The following is a 19,906-nucleotide window of genomic DNA, read 5'->3' on the forward strand; positions in this document are numbered from 1 at the left end:
CAGAAATCTACTAAAATATTAAACCTCTTTGAGAAATCCATCTGAATTAAGACTTAGAAAGAATGTCCTATTTGTCAATGGCAATTGGCTGCCTGTTTTATTTAATTTAAGTCTGAATGTTTAAGGGGAATCATCAAAAATGATATTTTCAAGTCAAGCTTGACTCTTGGTAATTTCATTGACAAGTCCATGTAGGTTTTTTTAATATCAGTACAGAAGAAGGCTGCCATTGCCTTGTTCCATGACGCTTCTTGACACCCCAGTCTATTTTCCTGTTCTAGATGAACTTCATTCACATACTACCCAGCACCAATTAAGTTTAGTTTTTGTGCTAGACAGGGCAAGCCAAAGGTTGGCACCAAACTAAATTTATTCCAAAGTATTTTTACACTTGAGAAAAGTCTTAATGTAAACTTGCAAAGCTAAGAGTACAATCCTAAAATAGTAAAAAAACAAAACAACAACTTATACTTAAACATATAACCTGATATCGGTTTTTACATTTTTCATATTGGTAAAATAAGAACATTCCCTGATGTCAATATGTCTGTGTAGAGTTATTCATTCTGACCAGACTTAAATAGTTATACAATTTAACAGGTGAGAAAAGAATTTTAATCCTTCCTTACTGGAATAAAAGAAAGACTTTACTTTCACTCCAGTCATATAATCCCACTGAATCCTTAGATTTTCACTTTTGTTTCATTCTCCCAAACGCTCATTATCATTCACAACTGACAAATATTTGTACCTTCCTAATCAGAGAGTGAAAGAGACCATTAGAAATAAAAATGTATGCCAACAAATCTGCTTAAATGGATATTTGTACCTAGAAGAGGTAGGGTAAATCTTTGATTTGTGCTATTAAATCATAGTTTCTTTGATTGACTAAAATCATCATTCATCATTCATCCTGACTTACAAGAAGAATAGCATATTTAATTTCATTACATACATTACACTAAAATGCTGCAACTATGCAAGACCATCTGAGACATTACATCCTTGGACGTAAATATTCATCTACCACTAAAGATATAATTAAAGATTGGGGGGGGGAAACCTTTTGAGTCTCTGTCGCATCCATCCTCTCCCAGGGCTAAACTGTCATTTACTTTCTCCTTTATTATCTCTTAACAGTTTTGCTAATGTTCCTGCAATGTTATCCCTGCAAATATCTGTAATACTCACCTGGAGATTCTGCAAGCTGCTCCTGCTTCTCTTCTCTTTCTTGGTACTGAATTAAATGGGACCACAATGCCGATTTTCCCTTTTTATAAGAACAAACATAGTTAGAACACAGAACACAGAATAATAGGGTTGGAAGGGACACTGGAGGACTTCTAATCCAATCCCCTGCTCAAGCAGGAGACCCTATACCCTTCTGGACAAATGGCTGTCCAGTCTCTTCTTGAAAACTTCCAGTGATGGAGCACCCACAACTTCCAGAGGCAAGCCATTACACTGATTAATTGTTCTCACTGTGAAGCTGTTGAAATGCTGTTTAAACATTTCCAACCCTCTCCCAAGATGAGAGACAAACTATTCCGCAATGAATGTTTTGGGCAAAATAATATATGGAAGTAATATAGAAGACGAGTATACAGTATCTGAATTTTCAAGTCACTGACCTGTTTGACCTGTAATCCATGGCTCCAAATTCTTTCCAGCAAATCACAAAGACTAGCAATTAGTGTATTCTCTTCTAGACCTGTGATGTTGGCCTCTCCATGGCCAAGTTCCACGGCTTCGTGACCCATCTTCTCTACTAACATACGCTTGGTCTGCAAACAAACAGAATGAAGGACAATAGAATGAAGGACAATGACCAGTTATCAAGGCTCTTCAACTCAAAATGCCAGAACAGCAAAATCAACAAGCATTTGTGGGTTGGGAGACTCCCTAACTTCATAGCATGGATGTTCTGTCTGTGCATGTACATATAACAAACTTACCTTCATTCGACATTCTTTGAGTAAACCTTCGACAAATTTCCAATTTGTCTGAGCAATTACAGCAGGAGAAAGATCAGAGAGTTTGGGCTGTCTGAGATTTTTCCCCAGGGTCCTTGCTTCTTGCATGTATTTCTAATCCAGTAAGAAAAGAGAACATGAATGAATACCAAAAAATAGTGCAGGTAGCAGTGTCCTGCTTAACCTCATATGACTAATTCACTTTGTACCAAAATGTAATAACTATACATCACGGCAATTTGAAGCTGGCAGCAAAGGGTACTAGTGCAGAAGGGTTTATTTTAAAAAAAATGTTTTTGGGAAAAAGCATTATGGTGAGGAACCCTATCCTTTAGGGGTTTTTTTTCTTGTTTTATGTAAAGCACTTACATGAAGGCAGAAACAACATGTTTTAAGGAATAATATGGGCAGTTTTGATTGGGCTTTGCTAGGGGTTTTATATGGGGTATTTTAGAGCAGGCTTTTTATTCAATATTTATTGTGATTTTTATTATTGCCTGTTCACCGTCCTGAGTCCTGTAAGGGAGATAGGGCGGTATATAAATTTAAATAATTAATAAATAAATAAATAAATAAATAAATAAATAAATAAATAAATATATGGGAACCGTTTTTAAGAGGATGCAATATATACACAATTACCAAATTTAACAGAGAGCAGGGCTAAAACTCTGGCTTTCTGGAAGAGTGTCAAGACCCAGCTCTCCCCACTGGCATGGGGAGAAGTCTAAGAATGATATGCAATCCTAGGAATGGTTAGTTGCTTGAGGGTTGCTTGCTTGCTTGGTTACTCCCTTTACCTCTTAATTTTTAACTTTGTCCTTAATTGTGTTTTTAATGTGTTTTTATAGTACTCTATGTTTTATTTATAAACCACTCAGAGTCACTGAGGTGAGATGGGGGCGGAATGTAGAAATTTAATCAATCAATCAATCTTTCTGCTGGTTGGCCTTGGAGAAACACACAGACCAGGCTGAGCCTGTGATGTTTCTCAAAGAGTAGACCACCACCTCCTCCTCCTTAGTAAATACATCTGGAGATCAGAAACATCTTTTCATGAAATCTTCAGGTTTTCCTGGCTTCCTTCATCCCTGCTGATCTTTGAATTAAGTACATTGCTACCATGAATCAACTTCATGGTTGATTCCTCCTCTCTGTATTTTCCTAAATAAATAAATAACACACATAACACACAGAGGAATGGACAACACTACTGTGGGATTATCAGAAACTCCTGTAAGGCTTCCCTGCCCTAAAATTATAACTGTATTACAATTTTCATGGATTTTATTTATTAATCTAATTTATATGGCTCCCATCGCACAAAAAGTGACTCTGAGCAGCTTACAACAATTTCATCTGCAGTAACAGAATTTTAAATAGGAAATAGATTTTTTTGCATATGGGGGGGGCAAGCTTTCACCTGGCTTCAGTTGGCATGTCAATTGCAGATCTCCTGGGATTGGAAAGCCCTAACAACTGCGATTCGTGTACTCATCGCCTTAGGTTTCAGCTACTACAATATGCTTTACACGGGGCCTCCCTTGAAAATGACTCTCCAGCTGCAATGGGGCCAAAATGCAACACCCCAATAACAGGAAGTTACAAGTTAAGTAATGTTACACCTTTGTGGAATTTATTGCATCGATTACCAATAGGCTTCCAGCCCCTGTCCAAAGTGTTGGTTTTATCCTTAAACGTCCTACATAGTCAGGTAGATGTATCTATAAGCCAGATCTCAGCATTCATCCCAAGAAGGATTGCTGGGGTCTCCACAAGAGGTGGAAGGGAGGACACTTTCTCAGGGGTGGCCTCCACATTATGGAATACATTGACATGTTCACTTTTGGCAACGTTGTTAAGATCAAATTGTTCCAATGAGCTGTGGTGCAGATAGTAGATCTGAGTTGCTTCTGGAATTGATTACTGTATTATGTTTATGTCAATTTCATGAGGTTTTTTTATTGTTTTACTATACTATACTGCCATAAATCATTTGAAGTAGGATGGTACACAAATCTTTACGAAGGATGGTAAAGATCAACACTGGGAAAGCTCAAAACTTCCATCTTCCTCCTAAGCTTAGGGTATGTTATATAATCCATAATTTTGTAACAGCATTCCATAATTTACTTTCTCACCCTCCCCCCCCCCCAAATTATTCTGAATATATCGAGCAGCAACTAACTGGGGAAAAGAGAGGACATTGTAATGAACAAATTAAGAAAAAAGAAAAGGAATAGGAAGGGAATTCGTGCTGGCCATTCAAAGGAAGGTTCTAATTGGATAATTGAGAGTAAACACCCAGTGATATTATCTTTATGGACTCTTTTACAGACTACATCTAATTAAATTTAGATGTAAAAAAATTTCTAGCTAGTGAGGCAGCTAGGAATAGACTTTGGAGAACATGCAGCTGTCCAATTCTAGGGGCCCAAAGCCCATCAAATAATCACCGAGGATGCTGCAATAGAAGCAGGTGAGAAGTCAACAACAAAAAAGAGCTGATATTATAATCAGGGTAATTAAGAACATGCTGGAACTCATCAGTATGATACAGACGTGTGTGTCTGTGTGCAGATGGGTGTGCATGAGAGAGCAACAGAGTGTGTTATGGAAAACTAGTCTGGCCAGGCCTCACAGTTTAAAATGCCCGTTTTATTTTCACTATGAAAAATATGCTATGTTTTTATCTGAAAAAAATGCATGCCATCTATATTATGTAAAACAACCCTAGGCAACTAACAAATGCACCAATAAGAAAAACACCAAGATTAAAACATACCATATTAGCCTACCATCAGCACTGAAATGGGTACTCTCTTAAAAAAAAAACCAAAAAAAGACTCAGTTCACTTCCCATCACACCCCAATGCTTGAAGAAAAAAACATGACCTTAAGGAGGATGGGCTCCAGTATGAGTCCAAAAGCTCGGAAGACTAAACCTCTGGTCCCAGTGACTGACCCAGATCGGATCCATGACCTTAATGTCCCTTCAGGAGGCAAGACAGATCGGGACTCTCCATAACTCAGGGGAGAGACTGTTCCATGCAGTAAGCACAGCTATGGAAGAGGCTCACCTTCTAGTTCTGCCAGATGACACTGAATGGAGGGACCTAGAGCGAGTCCAACCTATCCAATATAGCAGGACAGGTAGATATCTCTCAAATATACAATCGTTTGCATATTCCCAAGTAATACACATAGGTATCTAAAGAGTTTCCTAGTATGACCATTAAAACTAGAGTCTAAAGTCATATAACTACACTACTGAAGTCTACGTTTTCATTTTTCACCAGCCCATGAAGATGAATCTGGTGGTCTCCTGAGATGTCCTACTGTAATGCATGGAATACCACCACCACCCCGGTGCTGTGGGGACAACTTGCCCAATTAGAACCACACTTTCAATGACCACAGAGGAGTGCATGATGGTCTACCAGATAAAACAGCAGTGGCTAGCGTGATTAAGGAAGCAGCTCTTGGAGGGGAAAAAATTAAAGAACAGCACGTACCAGGCAACATTCAGAGAATGATTTTTTAGGTGGCCGTAAAGGAGGGGGCAGGCCCTGATCCCACTCCCAGAATGCCATCGAGTTCTGGCGAATCAAGAACTCCTCTGATGGCTTGGAGGAGGCAAACAGAACCCATGGCAGAACAGCAGACAGAGAAAAAGAAAATGATGAAACACGCATGCACGTGAGTCACGGGAAAACATCCCAAAGGAAAAGCAGGGAGTAAATACAGCACAGATATATAAATAAATAAATAAAGCATGGAATAAGTTTACAACAACACAAAGCCATGTTTCTTTTAAGCTCATTCCACCTAAAAGAACAATGAACAATGGCTTGAAAAGATTGTGCTTTAATTGATATTTTTTTACAGAGGGCCAGAAAATGGCAAATTAAAAAAAAACAAACATAGACAGGTTCTTGTTTTAAGAAAGAACGTATCTCCCAGTTTCAAATACATCTATAAGCAGATCATTTTCCATTATATGACCTTGTAATAGCAAGATTAAATACCTTGCACTGGTAAACCAATATAAGTTTACTTTAAATAACATGACATTTGTTTATTCATTTAGTTTAACTTAAGTTTCCTATGAAAACTAGCGAGAAGCACATTCAGACTGTGCAACAAAATTGCATTATGAGTACTTTCAGCCTCAATATATTCCCTACTGAATTTGATTTTTAAAAAAAGGCATTGGAGATGATTTTTGAATAATGTTGTCAACATTTTTGGAATTGTTCTGGTTTAAAATGCAAAGGGATATATTAAATATTCTGTGTATGAACTGTTCCATACAGGGGAAAAGTTGGTTTTGAACAAGCTATAGCTAAACTGAAACACTTATTTTGAGAATTCTGGTCCATCCATGGGATGAAATGGGACTATTTTGTAGCAATATGGGATGAAACTCAATTGTTCTGAGCAGAAGTCATTTTGGGGGGAGATAAGAATGGAAAGAAGCCAAGGACACCAACAGTGGCTATGGGCAGGCATAGGATGCAAGAGAACAGTGAGTGAATTAGTGGGACATGACACATTGTAATGCTGGTAGCAGCTAAGGAGGCCCAAGGCAGGACAAGAAAAGAAGGGAAGGCTTATACCAGTGGTGGTGAACCTATGGCACGGGTGCCAGAGGTGGCACTCAGAGCCCTCTCTGTGGGCACGTGCACCATTGCCCCACTCCTAGGCCTTCAGCTGGGTTTTATAAAACCTTTTCGCTTTAGGCCTCCGCCACCGTGTGCAAAAAAAAAAAGGTTCAACCAATCAGTCAATTTCTACTTCTCGCGGGGGAAAAAAAGATCTTGCAAAGTTGGAATTGATTGAACTTTTTAGTCCCACCCAGTCTGCCGTTACCACCGCAGCCACGCCCACCCAATTGGCCACACCCACCCGGCACCCAATGATGCATAAGTGGGCTTTGGGTTGCAGTTTGGGCACATGGTCTCTAAAAGGTTCGCCATCACTGGCTTATACAATGTCAGAGATAGGCCTGCGGCAATCTCTGGTGGCAACAGGGACTGAGGGTCAGAGGGGAAAAAAGACACAGAGGAGATGGGAGAATGAAGATGGTCCCAGCTCTTCAAGGTAGGCAAAATCAAGAAATAGACCACACAGGAATTCCAGGAACGTTATCCTATTGCTGCAGGTATCATAACAGAATCTTGAAAGCCTGTTCAAAACTTGTACTGCCCCTTTTTACCCACAGCAAGATCAACATGGCACTCTTCTGAGCTTCTTTCTTAGCCATTTATTTGCCCAGGGCTGAGCGACCATTTCTCTTCTCCCACCTCCTTCTCAAAGCCAGAGTGAAACTACTCTATGGCCACTGAGCAGGGCATATTGTGCTGGGAATTGGTGAGGTGAGGGGCAACGGGCATCCGCCTTGTATCGTTCATCCCATAAAAACACTCAGAGATCCCATTGGATTTTCTTCTATCGAAACCCCAGAACAATCCAAACATTCCAGATTTTGTTAATCAATTTAGCATCATGGTTTTTCTTTCAATGTGTTTTTTTAATTGCATTATTATGCATCTATTTTGCAGTTTGCGCTGGTTATGAATCACGAGCCAATTTGATGCAGTAATTAAGGCAAGAGGCTAGAAACTGGGAGATGATGAGTTCTAGTCCTGCCTGAAGCCACCTAGGTAACCTTGGGCTAGTCATTTTCTCTCAACCCTAGGAAGAAAGCAATGGCAAACCACTTCTGAAAAACCTTGCCAAGAAAACTGCAGAAATTTGTCTAGGCAGTTGTCAGAAATCAAAAACAGACTTGAAGGCACAAACAATCAAATACATGCAAAAAATCCTGAATAAATAGTTTTTCCTTGCACGTTATTAAGTCATTAAAGCAGAGTTTGGAAAATATTATATAGCTACAAATTACCGAGTCTTATAGAAACCCATGCCTTTATCAATTCTTAACTTCAGCACTTACCTCCCTTAACTCATTGTCCAGGCCTATGTGTTCTGAATGTTGTCGAATACGGTCTTTCCTCCGCTGGGCAGTAGCACTGCGACTCACCCACCGGCTACAATTATTTAATAGAAAAGAAGCAGTGAGAACAAACTGCAACAAAGGTCACACCTGCTCATTTCATAGAAAACGCATGCTTTTTGTTCACAAGCCTCACATCTCAGAAAGGGAATTTGCACAGAAGGGCACATTATGAACCAGACAAAAAAATGAAGGAAATAACTCAGAAAATATTAGCCAATGGAACCATACAGTTAAAAGCATTTCAAAGGTTGTCTACTCTAGACCAACCCTATCCCAGAAAAACAAAAAATACATGAAAAATATAAATCACAATGGTGGGTTATCTGATCTCATACATACTTCCTGATTGCTTTGCCAACTTGCACTACATGCAAATACTTAAGTTCTTTTATAAGTAATTACAAAGGATTACAGGATAATTAGCTGAGATTAGCGTATTAGCAACCTTATTTAATCATTTCGATTTTGCAGCAATCATTTCTGATTACTCCAAGTTAACTAGCAGTTAGAAATAAATTGAGAAAAAAACCCTAAATGAAAATGTGAGCTCCTGCTTAATTAAATTGCTTTTTTAATTTGACTGAGGAACATAAGAATAAGAATGGAAGTCTTAAAATTTTAACATTGGATTGAACTTGGAAAATCTATCTGTTAGCATGCAATGTTCCACTAGCAAGGTTTGAATGTAATGACCAGTGGAGAAAGACTTGTAATATTAGCTTCTATACTGATCTAGGTAAGGGCAGTATATAGGTTATGCTACTTATTATGACCTATGTAAGGGGAGAGGCTGCTCTCATTGTCATTTCTGGATATTCTTCAGGGAACCGACAGAAAGTACATTAGAGAGTCTTCCTAAAACCCCTGCCAGATACATTGTAACTGTAATTATAGTTGGGAATTTTGGGACTTATAGATCCAATATCTAGAAAGCACCTGGTGGAAGAGCTTGGGGGAAGGAACAGACTACCCATATTTCCAAAAGAAATAGCATATATCATAAACAAAAGAAATAGCATATATCATTACACTGTATAAATGCTTTATACTGCCTACTTGTTGTTGATAGGCCCAGCTACCAACACATCTGATTGAAGTTTGGGGAAGAAACCTTGCTCGTATTTGCCTTGACCTATCTTCATATCAAGCAAATGTGGATGAATTGCAGTGTGATCCATCTTTATCAGTCGCTGTTCAATTGCCTGAGCTGAAAGCAATAGACAAAGTTGTATGAAAGGCTTAGGAGTTTTTAAACAGAGAAATTCTACCTATGTACGGTACTTTCACATATACTTTTTGCACCTTGCCCATCTAGATATTATTTTGTCATTGCATTCCAAAGAGGCAAACAAACCCCCACTAATTGATGCCCTTATTCCAAATTTTTGAAAGACTAAGTAGAAATAAGGAAAGTACAGGGAATTTCTTCATTCCTGACAAAATCACTGGAGTTGTAGACAGCAATAAAAAGTTGGGCTAAAGATTGTTGAGGGAATCAAAGGGAAAATTGTAGGTCACCTCCAACAGAGTTCCTTTAGATAACTTTAGAAGTTACACAACAGAGATAAATTCAACATCTTTCCTCAATATTCATACTGTTACTGTATATAAAAAAGCTTCAGCTAATTAGAGCTACTGTTTGATGTCACTTCAATTCTGTCACCCTCTTAGATTAAGCCAATGTGTAAGGGAAAATAATTTCAAAGTCAATTATTTAAATGCAACCTTTTCCAAGCTGAGGTTGCTGAAAAATTATCAAATTTCAAATCTCTTTCAGTCTCCAACCTGTATGCCCACTGTCCTTGGCCATCAATTATTGAGATACTATTTATTTAGAATAATTGTCTGCTGCAGGAAGTCTCCCATAACCCATTGGTTTCACCAAGAAGTTTGATTATGTGAATCATGGATAAACTAGATGTTGATTGTACTCCTAAATGTATACAGTGGAGTGCTCCAAAATTTATTTAAAAGTAGAATTTCTGAAATGTTGCATGAAATTTTATAGAGCTCATATAAGATCTCAAACTGTGATTTCCAAAGTTTGTGAAAATTCAGCTACATCATGCATGTTGAGATCTTTGCTAGGGATTCCTTTCTCAATGCACAATAGCTCTGAGCTGTAGAAAGGATTTCATACTCTGATGTGAATCATAATTTTGGAAAAGCCACAGTTTATCAATAGTTGTTATGTGCTTTTTGATTGTGTGTCTTTGAAAGATACTTTACACATGGTGTAAAATACAGTCGCTATTGTTTCTCAACCTCAGCAGTGTGCAAAAGTATGGACTTCATCTCCCAGAATTTCCTATCCAGTCAATACCTCTTAAAGTCTATACCTCTTTACGTTTCTACGGTTGAGAAACGCTGCATTGTGCCATTGATTAACCACTGTTGCTAGGAGAATCAATAATCACTGGTGGTTAGCTTCTGGGAGCAATTCATTTAATCCCTTAGAGCCCCTAACTAGGGATTTTCCCATCCCTGGATTAAAAAGACAACATCTCAACTTGAATGATTTAAGATATTCAGTTCTCTCCTTAATCTCCCCAACCTCTCCCCAAATTAGGCACCAAATTTGGTACTAACTACACTAGGCACCCACTTTTGCAGCCCTAGGAGATCGACAGCAACTCCTGTGCAGAATAAAGTTGAAGTTGAATTTATTCTGTCTATTTTTAGATCTTTTGGGTTTAAACTTGTTGCAGTAACTTTTACTGAAAGCAGAATCCCCACTAGAAAATTTTACAAATGAATGAACAGAAAGTATGTTAGAATAAACAAGGCCCAACGCAGACATCGGAGCTTTCTTAGATTCACTTAGAGACTTAAATATACTTTTACAGAGATGGACAAAATTCCCCCCAAAATTTACTATTCATAAATTACTACTGAAAATCCTGATATCTTTACTCAAACAATTCCAAAAAGCAATAGGGCTTTTTTCCCCCCTTGTTATTAAAAAAAAATCATTTAACGTAGAAAATCCACCAATACCTGCTTCTTTTAATGTGGTGCATTTCTGATATGTTGATGTTCTTAATGAAGGAATCCTGACATTATAGAGTCTCATTTTTTCAATTCTAGAGTCAAACACTCGTAGAAATGGATCTTTTTCTTCCCATTGGGACATAATTTTATTGTCAATGAACGTTGCAAACATTTGAGTTTCAATGAAGTGGGAGAGGAAAGGAAGGTAAGGCTCCGGTTGATCTGAGAGAAATGAAGCCTAGAGTGGAAGAGAGGAATCAAAATGGAACAAAACTAGTTATATTGGTTAATGTGCTTGTGTCAATTCATTATTTGCTCATATGCAAGGTTCAATAACCAAAGATAATTGCAATAGAGAAAAATCAATAGAGTCTGGATTTCATTATCCAGGTAACAGTTGAGAAATCCACCAATCAGTACAGCGGAACCTCAGTACTCATTGTTCATTGGTTCTGGGAGGCATGATGACTACCAAAAATTATGAGTACCAAACAATTTTTTCCCATAAGAAATAATGTAGTGAGTCACAAGGCAGCCGACAACGACAAGTTCCAGCTTGTGCGTTAAGTACTAAACAAACGCTGAGTACCAAACAAACGATGATTACCGGGATAAAATTTTCACATCAAAATGTGTTGAGTACCAGATTCGATCAGTTTCAAAGCAGTTGAGTATCAAGGTACCACTGTATCTGCTTTAACTCTTCACAGCACCAATTAGCTGGAATGGGGAACACATAAAAAGTTCAGGGAAGAAAATGAGGCCCAGGAGATATCTCTCCATGTTATTTCCCTTGTGAATTATGTTCACATCAATCATCATATTATTATTTGGTGGGTTGTAAGGAGCTTGACTATAATGGGGAAAGCATGCTCCACTCAGCTCACTCAAAAAACAGTTGGGTGAGAGCATGTGAACTTGTTCCTATTGTCACTCTGATTGCAAACATGGGCAGTACAGGTAGTCCTCCACTTACAACAATTCATTTAGTGACCGTTCAAAGTTACAACAGCACTGAAAAAAGACTTATGACCATTTCTCACACTTATGACTGTTGCAGCATCCCGGGATCATGTGATCACCTTTTGCAATTTTCTGACAAAGTCAATGGGGAAGCCAGATTTACTTAATGACTGTGTTACTAATTTAGCAACTGCCATGATTCACTTAACAAATATGGCAAGAAAAGTCATAAAATGGGGTGTGACACACTTAACAAATTTCTCACTTAGCAACATAAATTTTGGGCTCAATTGTGGTTGTAAGTCAAGGACTACCTGCACACAGGTGGAGACAGCTCCTTTCTTAGGAGCTAAATACCCAGAGATAAATAAACACCTCAACAAAAGAGGGCCTTAACTAGATCACAGGAAAACTGTATAAAAATATTTTCTGCAAATAGGTAGAATTATACCTCTTTGCAAATCCTACTGGCCTTTCCACTCAGGAATATTTTTTTTTAAAGGGGGAGGGAACCAGGAACAACAGTCTTATGTTAATGCTACATTTCCAAAGGGAGAAAAACCAATATCAGCTTTGGTTTAGAGAAAAGTGATTGAATTTCTTCACCAATGTAGTTCCTCTCACCTTTTTGCAAACTAAAAACATGAAATTAGCTTAGACAAAGTCACATTATTTGGATGATCTGATTCATGTATCCAACAACCAACAAAGGTAGCGCACGACCACAATTAGGAGGAGAATTTCTACTGTTAAGTAAGGCAGTTGTTAAGAGGGTCATGCCTAATTTTACAACTTTTGCGCTACAGTTAAGAGAATCATTGCAATTGTTAAATGAATTGTGTGGTCATTAAGTGAATCCCCATTGGCTGTGCTAGTCAGAAACTGGATGGGAAGGTTGTAAATGTAAATGGTGTTCACATGACCCCAGGACATTGTAGCCATCATAAATACATCCTAGTTGCCAAGCACCCAAACTTTGATCCCCATGACTGTGGGGCTGCTGCAACAGTTATACATGCAAGAACAGGTCAAAGTCGCTTTTTTCGATGCTGTTGTAACTATGAACTGTTGCTAAATGAAAAAGTTGTAAGTCGAGGACTACCTGTGCTACATCTGTAATTAAAATCTTAAAGCAAAGGTCTGTATCAACCTGACTTAGAAACCCTTTTTAATTCGAGGAAGTCTGAATATAGCATTATATAAGATAACAGTGAACTTTGGGCATCCTAAAGATAAAAGGCTAAATTAGCTTAGAACAGAGGTGGGGAACGATGGCCCTTTTATGACTTGTGGACTTCAACTCGCAGAATTCATGGCTGGCTCAGGAATTCTGGGAGTTGAAGTCCACAAGTCATAAAGGCGCCATCGTTCTGTACCTCTGGCTTAAGAAGAAAAAGCATTTGGCTTCTTTTACTTTGTCAAAATTTTGCATCTGTTCCCTGTTGGTCAGCCAGGATTCCCTGTCCTGTGCCGCTTGAATGACAAAAGCCTCATAATCGGAAAACATCTGGGTGAAGCGGTTGGCAAAAACCTCCCGGAGCTGGACATTCAGCTTGTAGTCCTTCAGTTCCTGTTCGTCACAGTGGAGTTTAACATCTGTTCCTTTTTCTGCCAAAGAAGCAGTGATAGCCATTTTGTCTACTGCCACTCCTGTCCTCTTTGCCAAAGCATGGAGGCGGGCGATTGTCTCGTTGCCTTTGAGGAACTCATACATGTTAATGGTGTTGCTGGGCACATTCCCGTTCTTTTTGTCGTTGGCCAAGTCATAAAGGACAAGATTTTTTAACTTGGCTGCACTCTCGCTACAATGATGACGACCCTCAAGAGGAATCCCAAACTGAAGGAGAATTTCTGAAATTTCCTGGATGAAATTCAGCTTATTGGGAAATTGAGGAAGCTCTTCTGGTAACTCAATGAAGTGATTGTCAATATCCACAAAACAGAGGTTGGCCTGGAAAAGAAGAACAAACCATTTTTGCAACAGAGGAGATTTATTTCTTATAAGTTTGAACTGAGAAAAGAATATGTAGATATAAGGATTCAGAATGAAATCCTCTTGTTCAGATAAGCAAATACTATTAGTAAATTCAACATACGTTTACCTTAGAGGATCATTTCAAAAACACAAAAACGAACAAAAGGAATACCTTTCAGGGTTTGTATGCTAAGTACAGACATTAGTGTATGGCTCTGAAGATATCAGTTATCCAGTATTGTAAATCCAGTATTGTAATGTTAGCTTTTCAAGGATAAATAGTATGTCAGTCATTATGCTTGAAGCAGCTAAATAAACCCGTTATTCACCATGATTCATTTAAGATGTACAACTAACCAGGAGGTCTGGCTTGTTCTTCTCTAAACAAGCTGGTATCAGAAGCCAAGAACAAGTCAAAGTCTCTAGTTCACATGTGACACTGAATAACCCACAAGTGCCACGGGACAAGCAGTTCTCATTTCTAAATAAACCAGAAGGTTATGTGAGTGATCAGACCACCATCCTCAGCAAATCTCCTTTGCTTGTATATCTTAATCACCCACAAAATTGGAAGAATTGCCCCACATTTCAATATCTATAGGAGCTTTACCTTTTCTGTTCCTACAAACTAAGGTAAGATCTGTGCCTGCTATTGTTTTTTATTTTTGTTCTCATCACTGTTTTTTTATAGTGATTATGTATTTATGTATTTATTTATTTTGTATTATGTACTTGCCAATTTGGGATACAAACTGAAAGGGCATTTAAAAAATAAAGCAAGCACTCTCTTTCAGCAGGAAAAGCAGAAAGCTAAACCATAATTAAATTACTCCCAAATTAGCAAAAATACCTGGAACACAGGAAGGACGACGTTTATTAGAAAATCCTTGGGGGACATGTAAAATTAAATATTTTCAAGCTTTTTAAAATTCATTGGAACCAATGGTGGGCTATTCTGCTGACAGACTCAATTTAGCCCAATACCCTTTGGTCATGTACAGTTTGTAAGTACGGTATAAAGGAAATCTTTGCTTTTTGCTAGTAAAATCCAAAGTTTCCTGCCTAAGGTGTTGCTTGACAATAAAACCAACTATCGCCATGATAGTTGAATGTATTCTCTGAAGTGTAAATCTCTGTAGGGGATTGAAGAGTGAACTATATTAAGAACTTTGATAAAACCAGTGAAAGCCCAGATACAGAGGGATGCTATGGAAAAGACTAATTATTTCTTTTAGGCCAGGGGTGTCAAACTGGCGGCCCACGGGCCGGATGCATCATGTACAGGCCACGCCCACTCCGGCTCCCCAAAGGCAAAAAATGTCACACTACCTCATGATACGTCACGTGACGTGATTGAGTTTGACACCCGTGTTTTAGGCTGAACTCACTGTGACTCACTACAAGATTTGCCTGTTTTAAGTGAACTGACTGTTGAAGCAAGTTTATTTCCCCCAAAAGCCAAGCCCTCATATTTAAATCTGAAGCATATCTGAAAAAGGGCAGCATAAAACCTACATATTTATAAAGGCAATGACAACTGATTCTTTTTAGCCTTTGAATGGATGTTTCATTGTTATGCTAAAGAACTCCACTTTTGAGAACATGCTTCTAATAAGGAAAGGATTATAGTTTGAACTAAAGGCCAACATTTCATTAATCACGATGTTCAAATGTTGAAAAATACTTTTAAAACACATCATCAAGCATCATCATAATTCTAACTCCAGCATTCCAAAGTTATTTTTGATAGGCTATATGTAGAATTGATTTCTCTAGGATTAACATACTTATTTTGGCTAGGGAAAGGCAATCCGTTTGCAAGTGCACTAGTAAAATTATCTGCAGTATTGTGATTCTTTCTCCTCTTTCAGTTCAAATAGACTACCATCTATCAAGAGTTCATTTAAAAGGCTTGTTAAACACTACTTAATATTCTAAAAGTGCGGAATGAGATTTGAACCGGGAGAAAATCTGAAGAGATCATCTCTTCTAAAAGCATCCCATAACAATATGATGGCTGAGTAGCAACCTGAAGAATGTCTGAAGACCAGCTGTTAGAATTTTATCCAGAATGCACAAGTGGTTTTATATTTAGCCCCTGAAGTAGCATCTGGTCTTAAGCAAGAAAAAGAAGGTAGAATTGAACTAATGCTCCCTGGCATTCCTACATTAAAGACTGGAAAGTTGCTTTAAAAGGCCCACTATTAAATGTAGTCTCCAGTTTCTTTCCCTGATATGCCTCATATATAATAATAATAATAATAATAATAATAATAATAATAATAATAATAATAATAATAATAATGTTCCCTTCCAACTTTATCAATAAAAACAGCTTCAATAAAAATTAATAACAAATTAAGGCAAATATACATGTCCCAGCATAACAATGTAGGATCAAATCTGATTTGTCCACCAGGTCCAGAATAGTCTGGACAGGAAAGAAGTTCCCTGAGGATGGGCTCCAGTACGAGTCCAAAAACTTGGAAGACTAAAACTCTGATCCCAGACTCAGATTGGATCCTGCAAAAATCAATAACTGCAAAGATTTGCAAATTAAAGTCCAAATAATTCCTTAAGACAGAGGTTGTAATCCTTAACCCAACTTCCAATGTTCAGAGCAAATACTAGAACCAAACATTTATTTTCTATAGCCCTTTATTTACAAGCAGACACAATTGTTTCTAAAAACCTAAATTGGCTGATAAACAAACCACAGAAGTACATTCCATGATTTGTTTATTGTGATTTGCAAGCCCACAAACTTGAATGGTCTCTTCCAAGCAAACCGGAAATTGAAGATCAAGAAGAAATCATAGGAGAAGGAAAATAAAGCAGAATTTGCATATGCTGGTTAAAAAAAAACTAATCAAAAGCAAGCATCTCTGACCTCTTTTTCAGCTTGGCAGATGGAGGAAAAAAAGAAGGGGAGAATAAACTGTAAACTATGCTAAACTTATGCAGATTCCATTGAAACCTTTATCTGAATATACAGCAAGTCCTTCTGTCATTTCCTCCCAACTCTCAAAGAGGAGCAAGTTCATTGTAGCATAAAATATTTACTAGAGCTGCGTAGTATGCTGAGTTTCATCTGTGTATGTAGCACCTTTTTCCAACACCTTAAAATGGATGCATCTTTTTAGCAGACCAAGCAACTGCTTTCTTTAGTTAACTCCGTGATTCTAGGAAATGCCAAACCTGCTTTAACATGCTCCATTCATTTTCTTGCACCTTCCAAAGCACATGCATAAGAATTGACCTACTGTAAGAATTGAAGCTGATGAAGTGGGAATCCCTGATTGTTATGCCAGAATATCATTTTATAAGCAGAAAGATGGCAAAAACCTCCAAAGCTCGGAAAACTGAAGCCAAAGAGGCCCAGGATTTTAAACCTAAAGATTAACAATACATAGAGGACAAGACCACAGGGTACTGTTAAGATGTCTTTGTACATTTGGCCTTTTATTTCCCAGCAATAAATTTTCTTACTTACCTTCTTGTGTGTCTGCCTGGGGATGTGAAGTGAGGAGATATTTTAATTACAGTGCCTGGGTCTAAATATTGACACTTGACTGTTCTGCTTTCACAAGATATATTTGAATTTCCATCTCACATCAATGTAAACAATCATAACACCCAACAAGTCTCACCCAAACATTGCACGGGAAATACTGCTGTTAATTTATTTATTTGAAAGTTTGATATGGCCATCCATTCACTCTCAGGGACTCAAGGTGGATTACTAACAGTAAAAACCCAGTAAAAAAGAATAAAAAATAATAACCCCGCACCCTCTGGCGACAACACGCAATCAAATGAGCCACTTGATGGGGTCCATTTCACTCTGAGTTCCCAGGCCCGTTGACAGAACCAAGTCTTCCGGGTCTTACACAATTGTGTCAAAGTGGGTCCCAGACTAATCTCTGTGGGGATGTTATTCCACAGGAAAGGAGCCAACGTGGAAAAGGCCCTTCTTCTAGGTCTTATCAGATGTACCTCTTTAGGAGATGGGATCTGCAACATTCCTTGCTTTCCTGCTCTAATGGGTCAAGTGGATGTGGCTTATATGGTCCTTCAGATAATCCGGTCCCAAGCCATGAAGGCTGCAAGCAACATTTACCTCTTGAGGAAGTTCCAGCTTAGAACGATCTGTTCCCTCTTTGGATTGGAGGCCCATCAAGTAAGGTACAGGAGCATCCAGGAAATGTAAGAGTGAGGCTGGAAGGATGGGGACATACACATGTTGCCACTGGAATGGGAATAGCAGGGTGGTAATCCCTTCTGCAACCGTCATCAGACGCTGATAGTCTAAACAAAGAAACCCAAAACAGAATTGTCTTTAAAATCCTGTTACTTTCAATATCCCACATACATTTCAATGCCCAGCAGATGGCAACTGCAAAGCAATTTTTAAATCCACAGGATACACGTTGTAATAGGCATTTATTGACTTGATTTACTGTGCAATAGGTTAACTCCCTCCCTGTTTAAAATGGATTAAATTATTAACTCTAGAACTGCCATTCAAAGCAAGCTATGAAATGTTTAGACAGCATGTAAATTCACTTTAAGACAGAATGACAATTTTAATACAGAGGTTAATCCTTAGGATGTATTTTAAACACATTTCCATAAAGTACTCTCTTCTCAAGTATTTTGCCAGCATTTTATTCCAATTGATCATGGCAAATTGAAGTTCAAAGAACTACCAGTCACTGGTATTAACAGCACCACGTTCTGAAACTTAAAATAGTTACAGCAGTAATGTGCCTTTTGATTAATGAACACACAATTCTCACAGTTTAAGCTCAAGTACTGTACAACCCATGGAAAAAATATAGATGTGTTAAACAAGACAAATAACAACAAGATGAGCACCAGACCTTTAACATAATGGTCTATGTGTCCGGTTCCAAATAAAACTAGTAGAATATTTAACAAAAATGTTCAAAATGGGTGCTTGAGAAAGAGATAATTTAAATATTATTCCAACAACTGATTTTGATATGAATGTCTCTATAAAGTATGACCTCAGAAAATACAGATCAGTTCAATCTGAGATGCACGTACTGTAAATATCACAAATCATTAGCTATATGACTTCCCATTATCTCTCTGCTGGGGAAACATTAATGAGGAAAAAAACAACTACCGGTACTCTATTTCTCAAGTACTGTATGTTTTCCATGTTTATGCCTTTTCTACATCAGAGTACATTACCAAGATTCCAGCACAGAAAAAAAAAAACCGTTTGATGAGCATTCATGCAGGAATTCAAATTTAAATGGCAAGGAAAGGGGATCCTAGAAACCCACAATTTTTTTAAATTCCGACCTAATTAATCCTTCCCAAGAACAGTAAAAGCCAGGCAAAATAAACTTTTGCAAAAAACAAGAAAGCTATTTTGATTATCTCAGCCATTTGAGGCACATTAATAATGAAACCAAAGTTTGTAATGTTCTCACTGACAATACACAGGAGTGTCATTTATTCTTTCCTGCTCGCTGTGTGAGCTAGTGTAAAAACGCATTTCTCCCATGGTTCTCCATTAAGTATAATGGATTTACACTCCAGTTTCAATGAGCCTATCAGTCAGTCACCAAACCAAAGTACAGTATCCTAAATCAACCTTCTCACTTTTATGCATCTCAAGTGTTTCTCAGCAGCTTTAAGATATATTGATTTCAACTCATGGCTGGCTGGGGAATTCTGAGAGTTGAAATCTACATATCTTAAAGTTGCCAAGGTTGAAAAAGACTGGCCTATGGGTTTGTGGACTAGGGTTTCTAGGAGCTACAAATATAGAGGCAACCAGATTGGGGAAGACTATCCTATGCTAATCATCATTATGGAGGAAGAGGAGGAGGAGGAGGAGGAGGAGGAGGAGGAGGAGGCAGCCATATTTGCTTTCAGACACCTTTTGCTAGTGTGATCCGGGACAAAAATCCAATCTGCTTGTTTTGCAGAACCTCAGTTCTTCAAAGC

General features: G+C 38.1%; 1 protein-coding gene across 2 annotated transcripts in view; it reads right to left on the bottom strand.

Annotated features, from left to right (window-relative positions):
* Nucleotides 1–19,906, bottom strand: part of DENND5B (DENN domain containing 5B) — a 119,183-nt gene that overhangs the window by 27,263 nt on the left and 72,014 nt on the right. Inside the window, exons 5-13 of one of the 2 annotated variants that reach the window (XM_029284073.1) lie at nt 18,042–18,229; nt 13,361–13,897; nt 10,990–11,221; nt 9,049–9,199; nt 7,930–8,023; nt 5,489–5,599; nt 1,956–2,087; nt 1,632–1,784; nt 1,192–1,270 (exon numbers count right to left, since the gene is read on the bottom strand). In XM_029284073.1, coding sequence (XP_029139906.1) covers nt 1,192–1,270; nt 1,632–1,784; nt 1,956–2,087; nt 5,489–5,599; nt 7,930–8,023; nt 9,049–9,199; nt 10,990–11,221; nt 13,361–13,897; nt 18,042–18,229 — 1,677 coding nt within the window. The remainder of the gene's footprint in view (nt 1–1,191; nt 1,271–1,631; nt 1,785–1,955; nt 2,088–5,488; nt 5,600–7,929; nt 8,024–9,048; nt 9,200–10,989; nt 11,222–13,360; nt 13,898–18,041; nt 18,230–19,906) is intronic. The other variant, XM_015815665.1, reaches the window with a different exon arrangement.

This window comes from Protobothrops mucrosquamatus, unplaced genomic scaffold, assembly GCF_001527695.2.
Source record: "Protobothrops mucrosquamatus isolate PMUCROS unplaced genomic scaffold, P.Mucros_1.0 scaffold363, whole genome shotgun sequence".
Taxonomy (NCBI): domain Eukaryota; kingdom Metazoa; phylum Chordata; class Lepidosauria; order Squamata; family Viperidae; genus Protobothrops; species Protobothrops mucrosquamatus.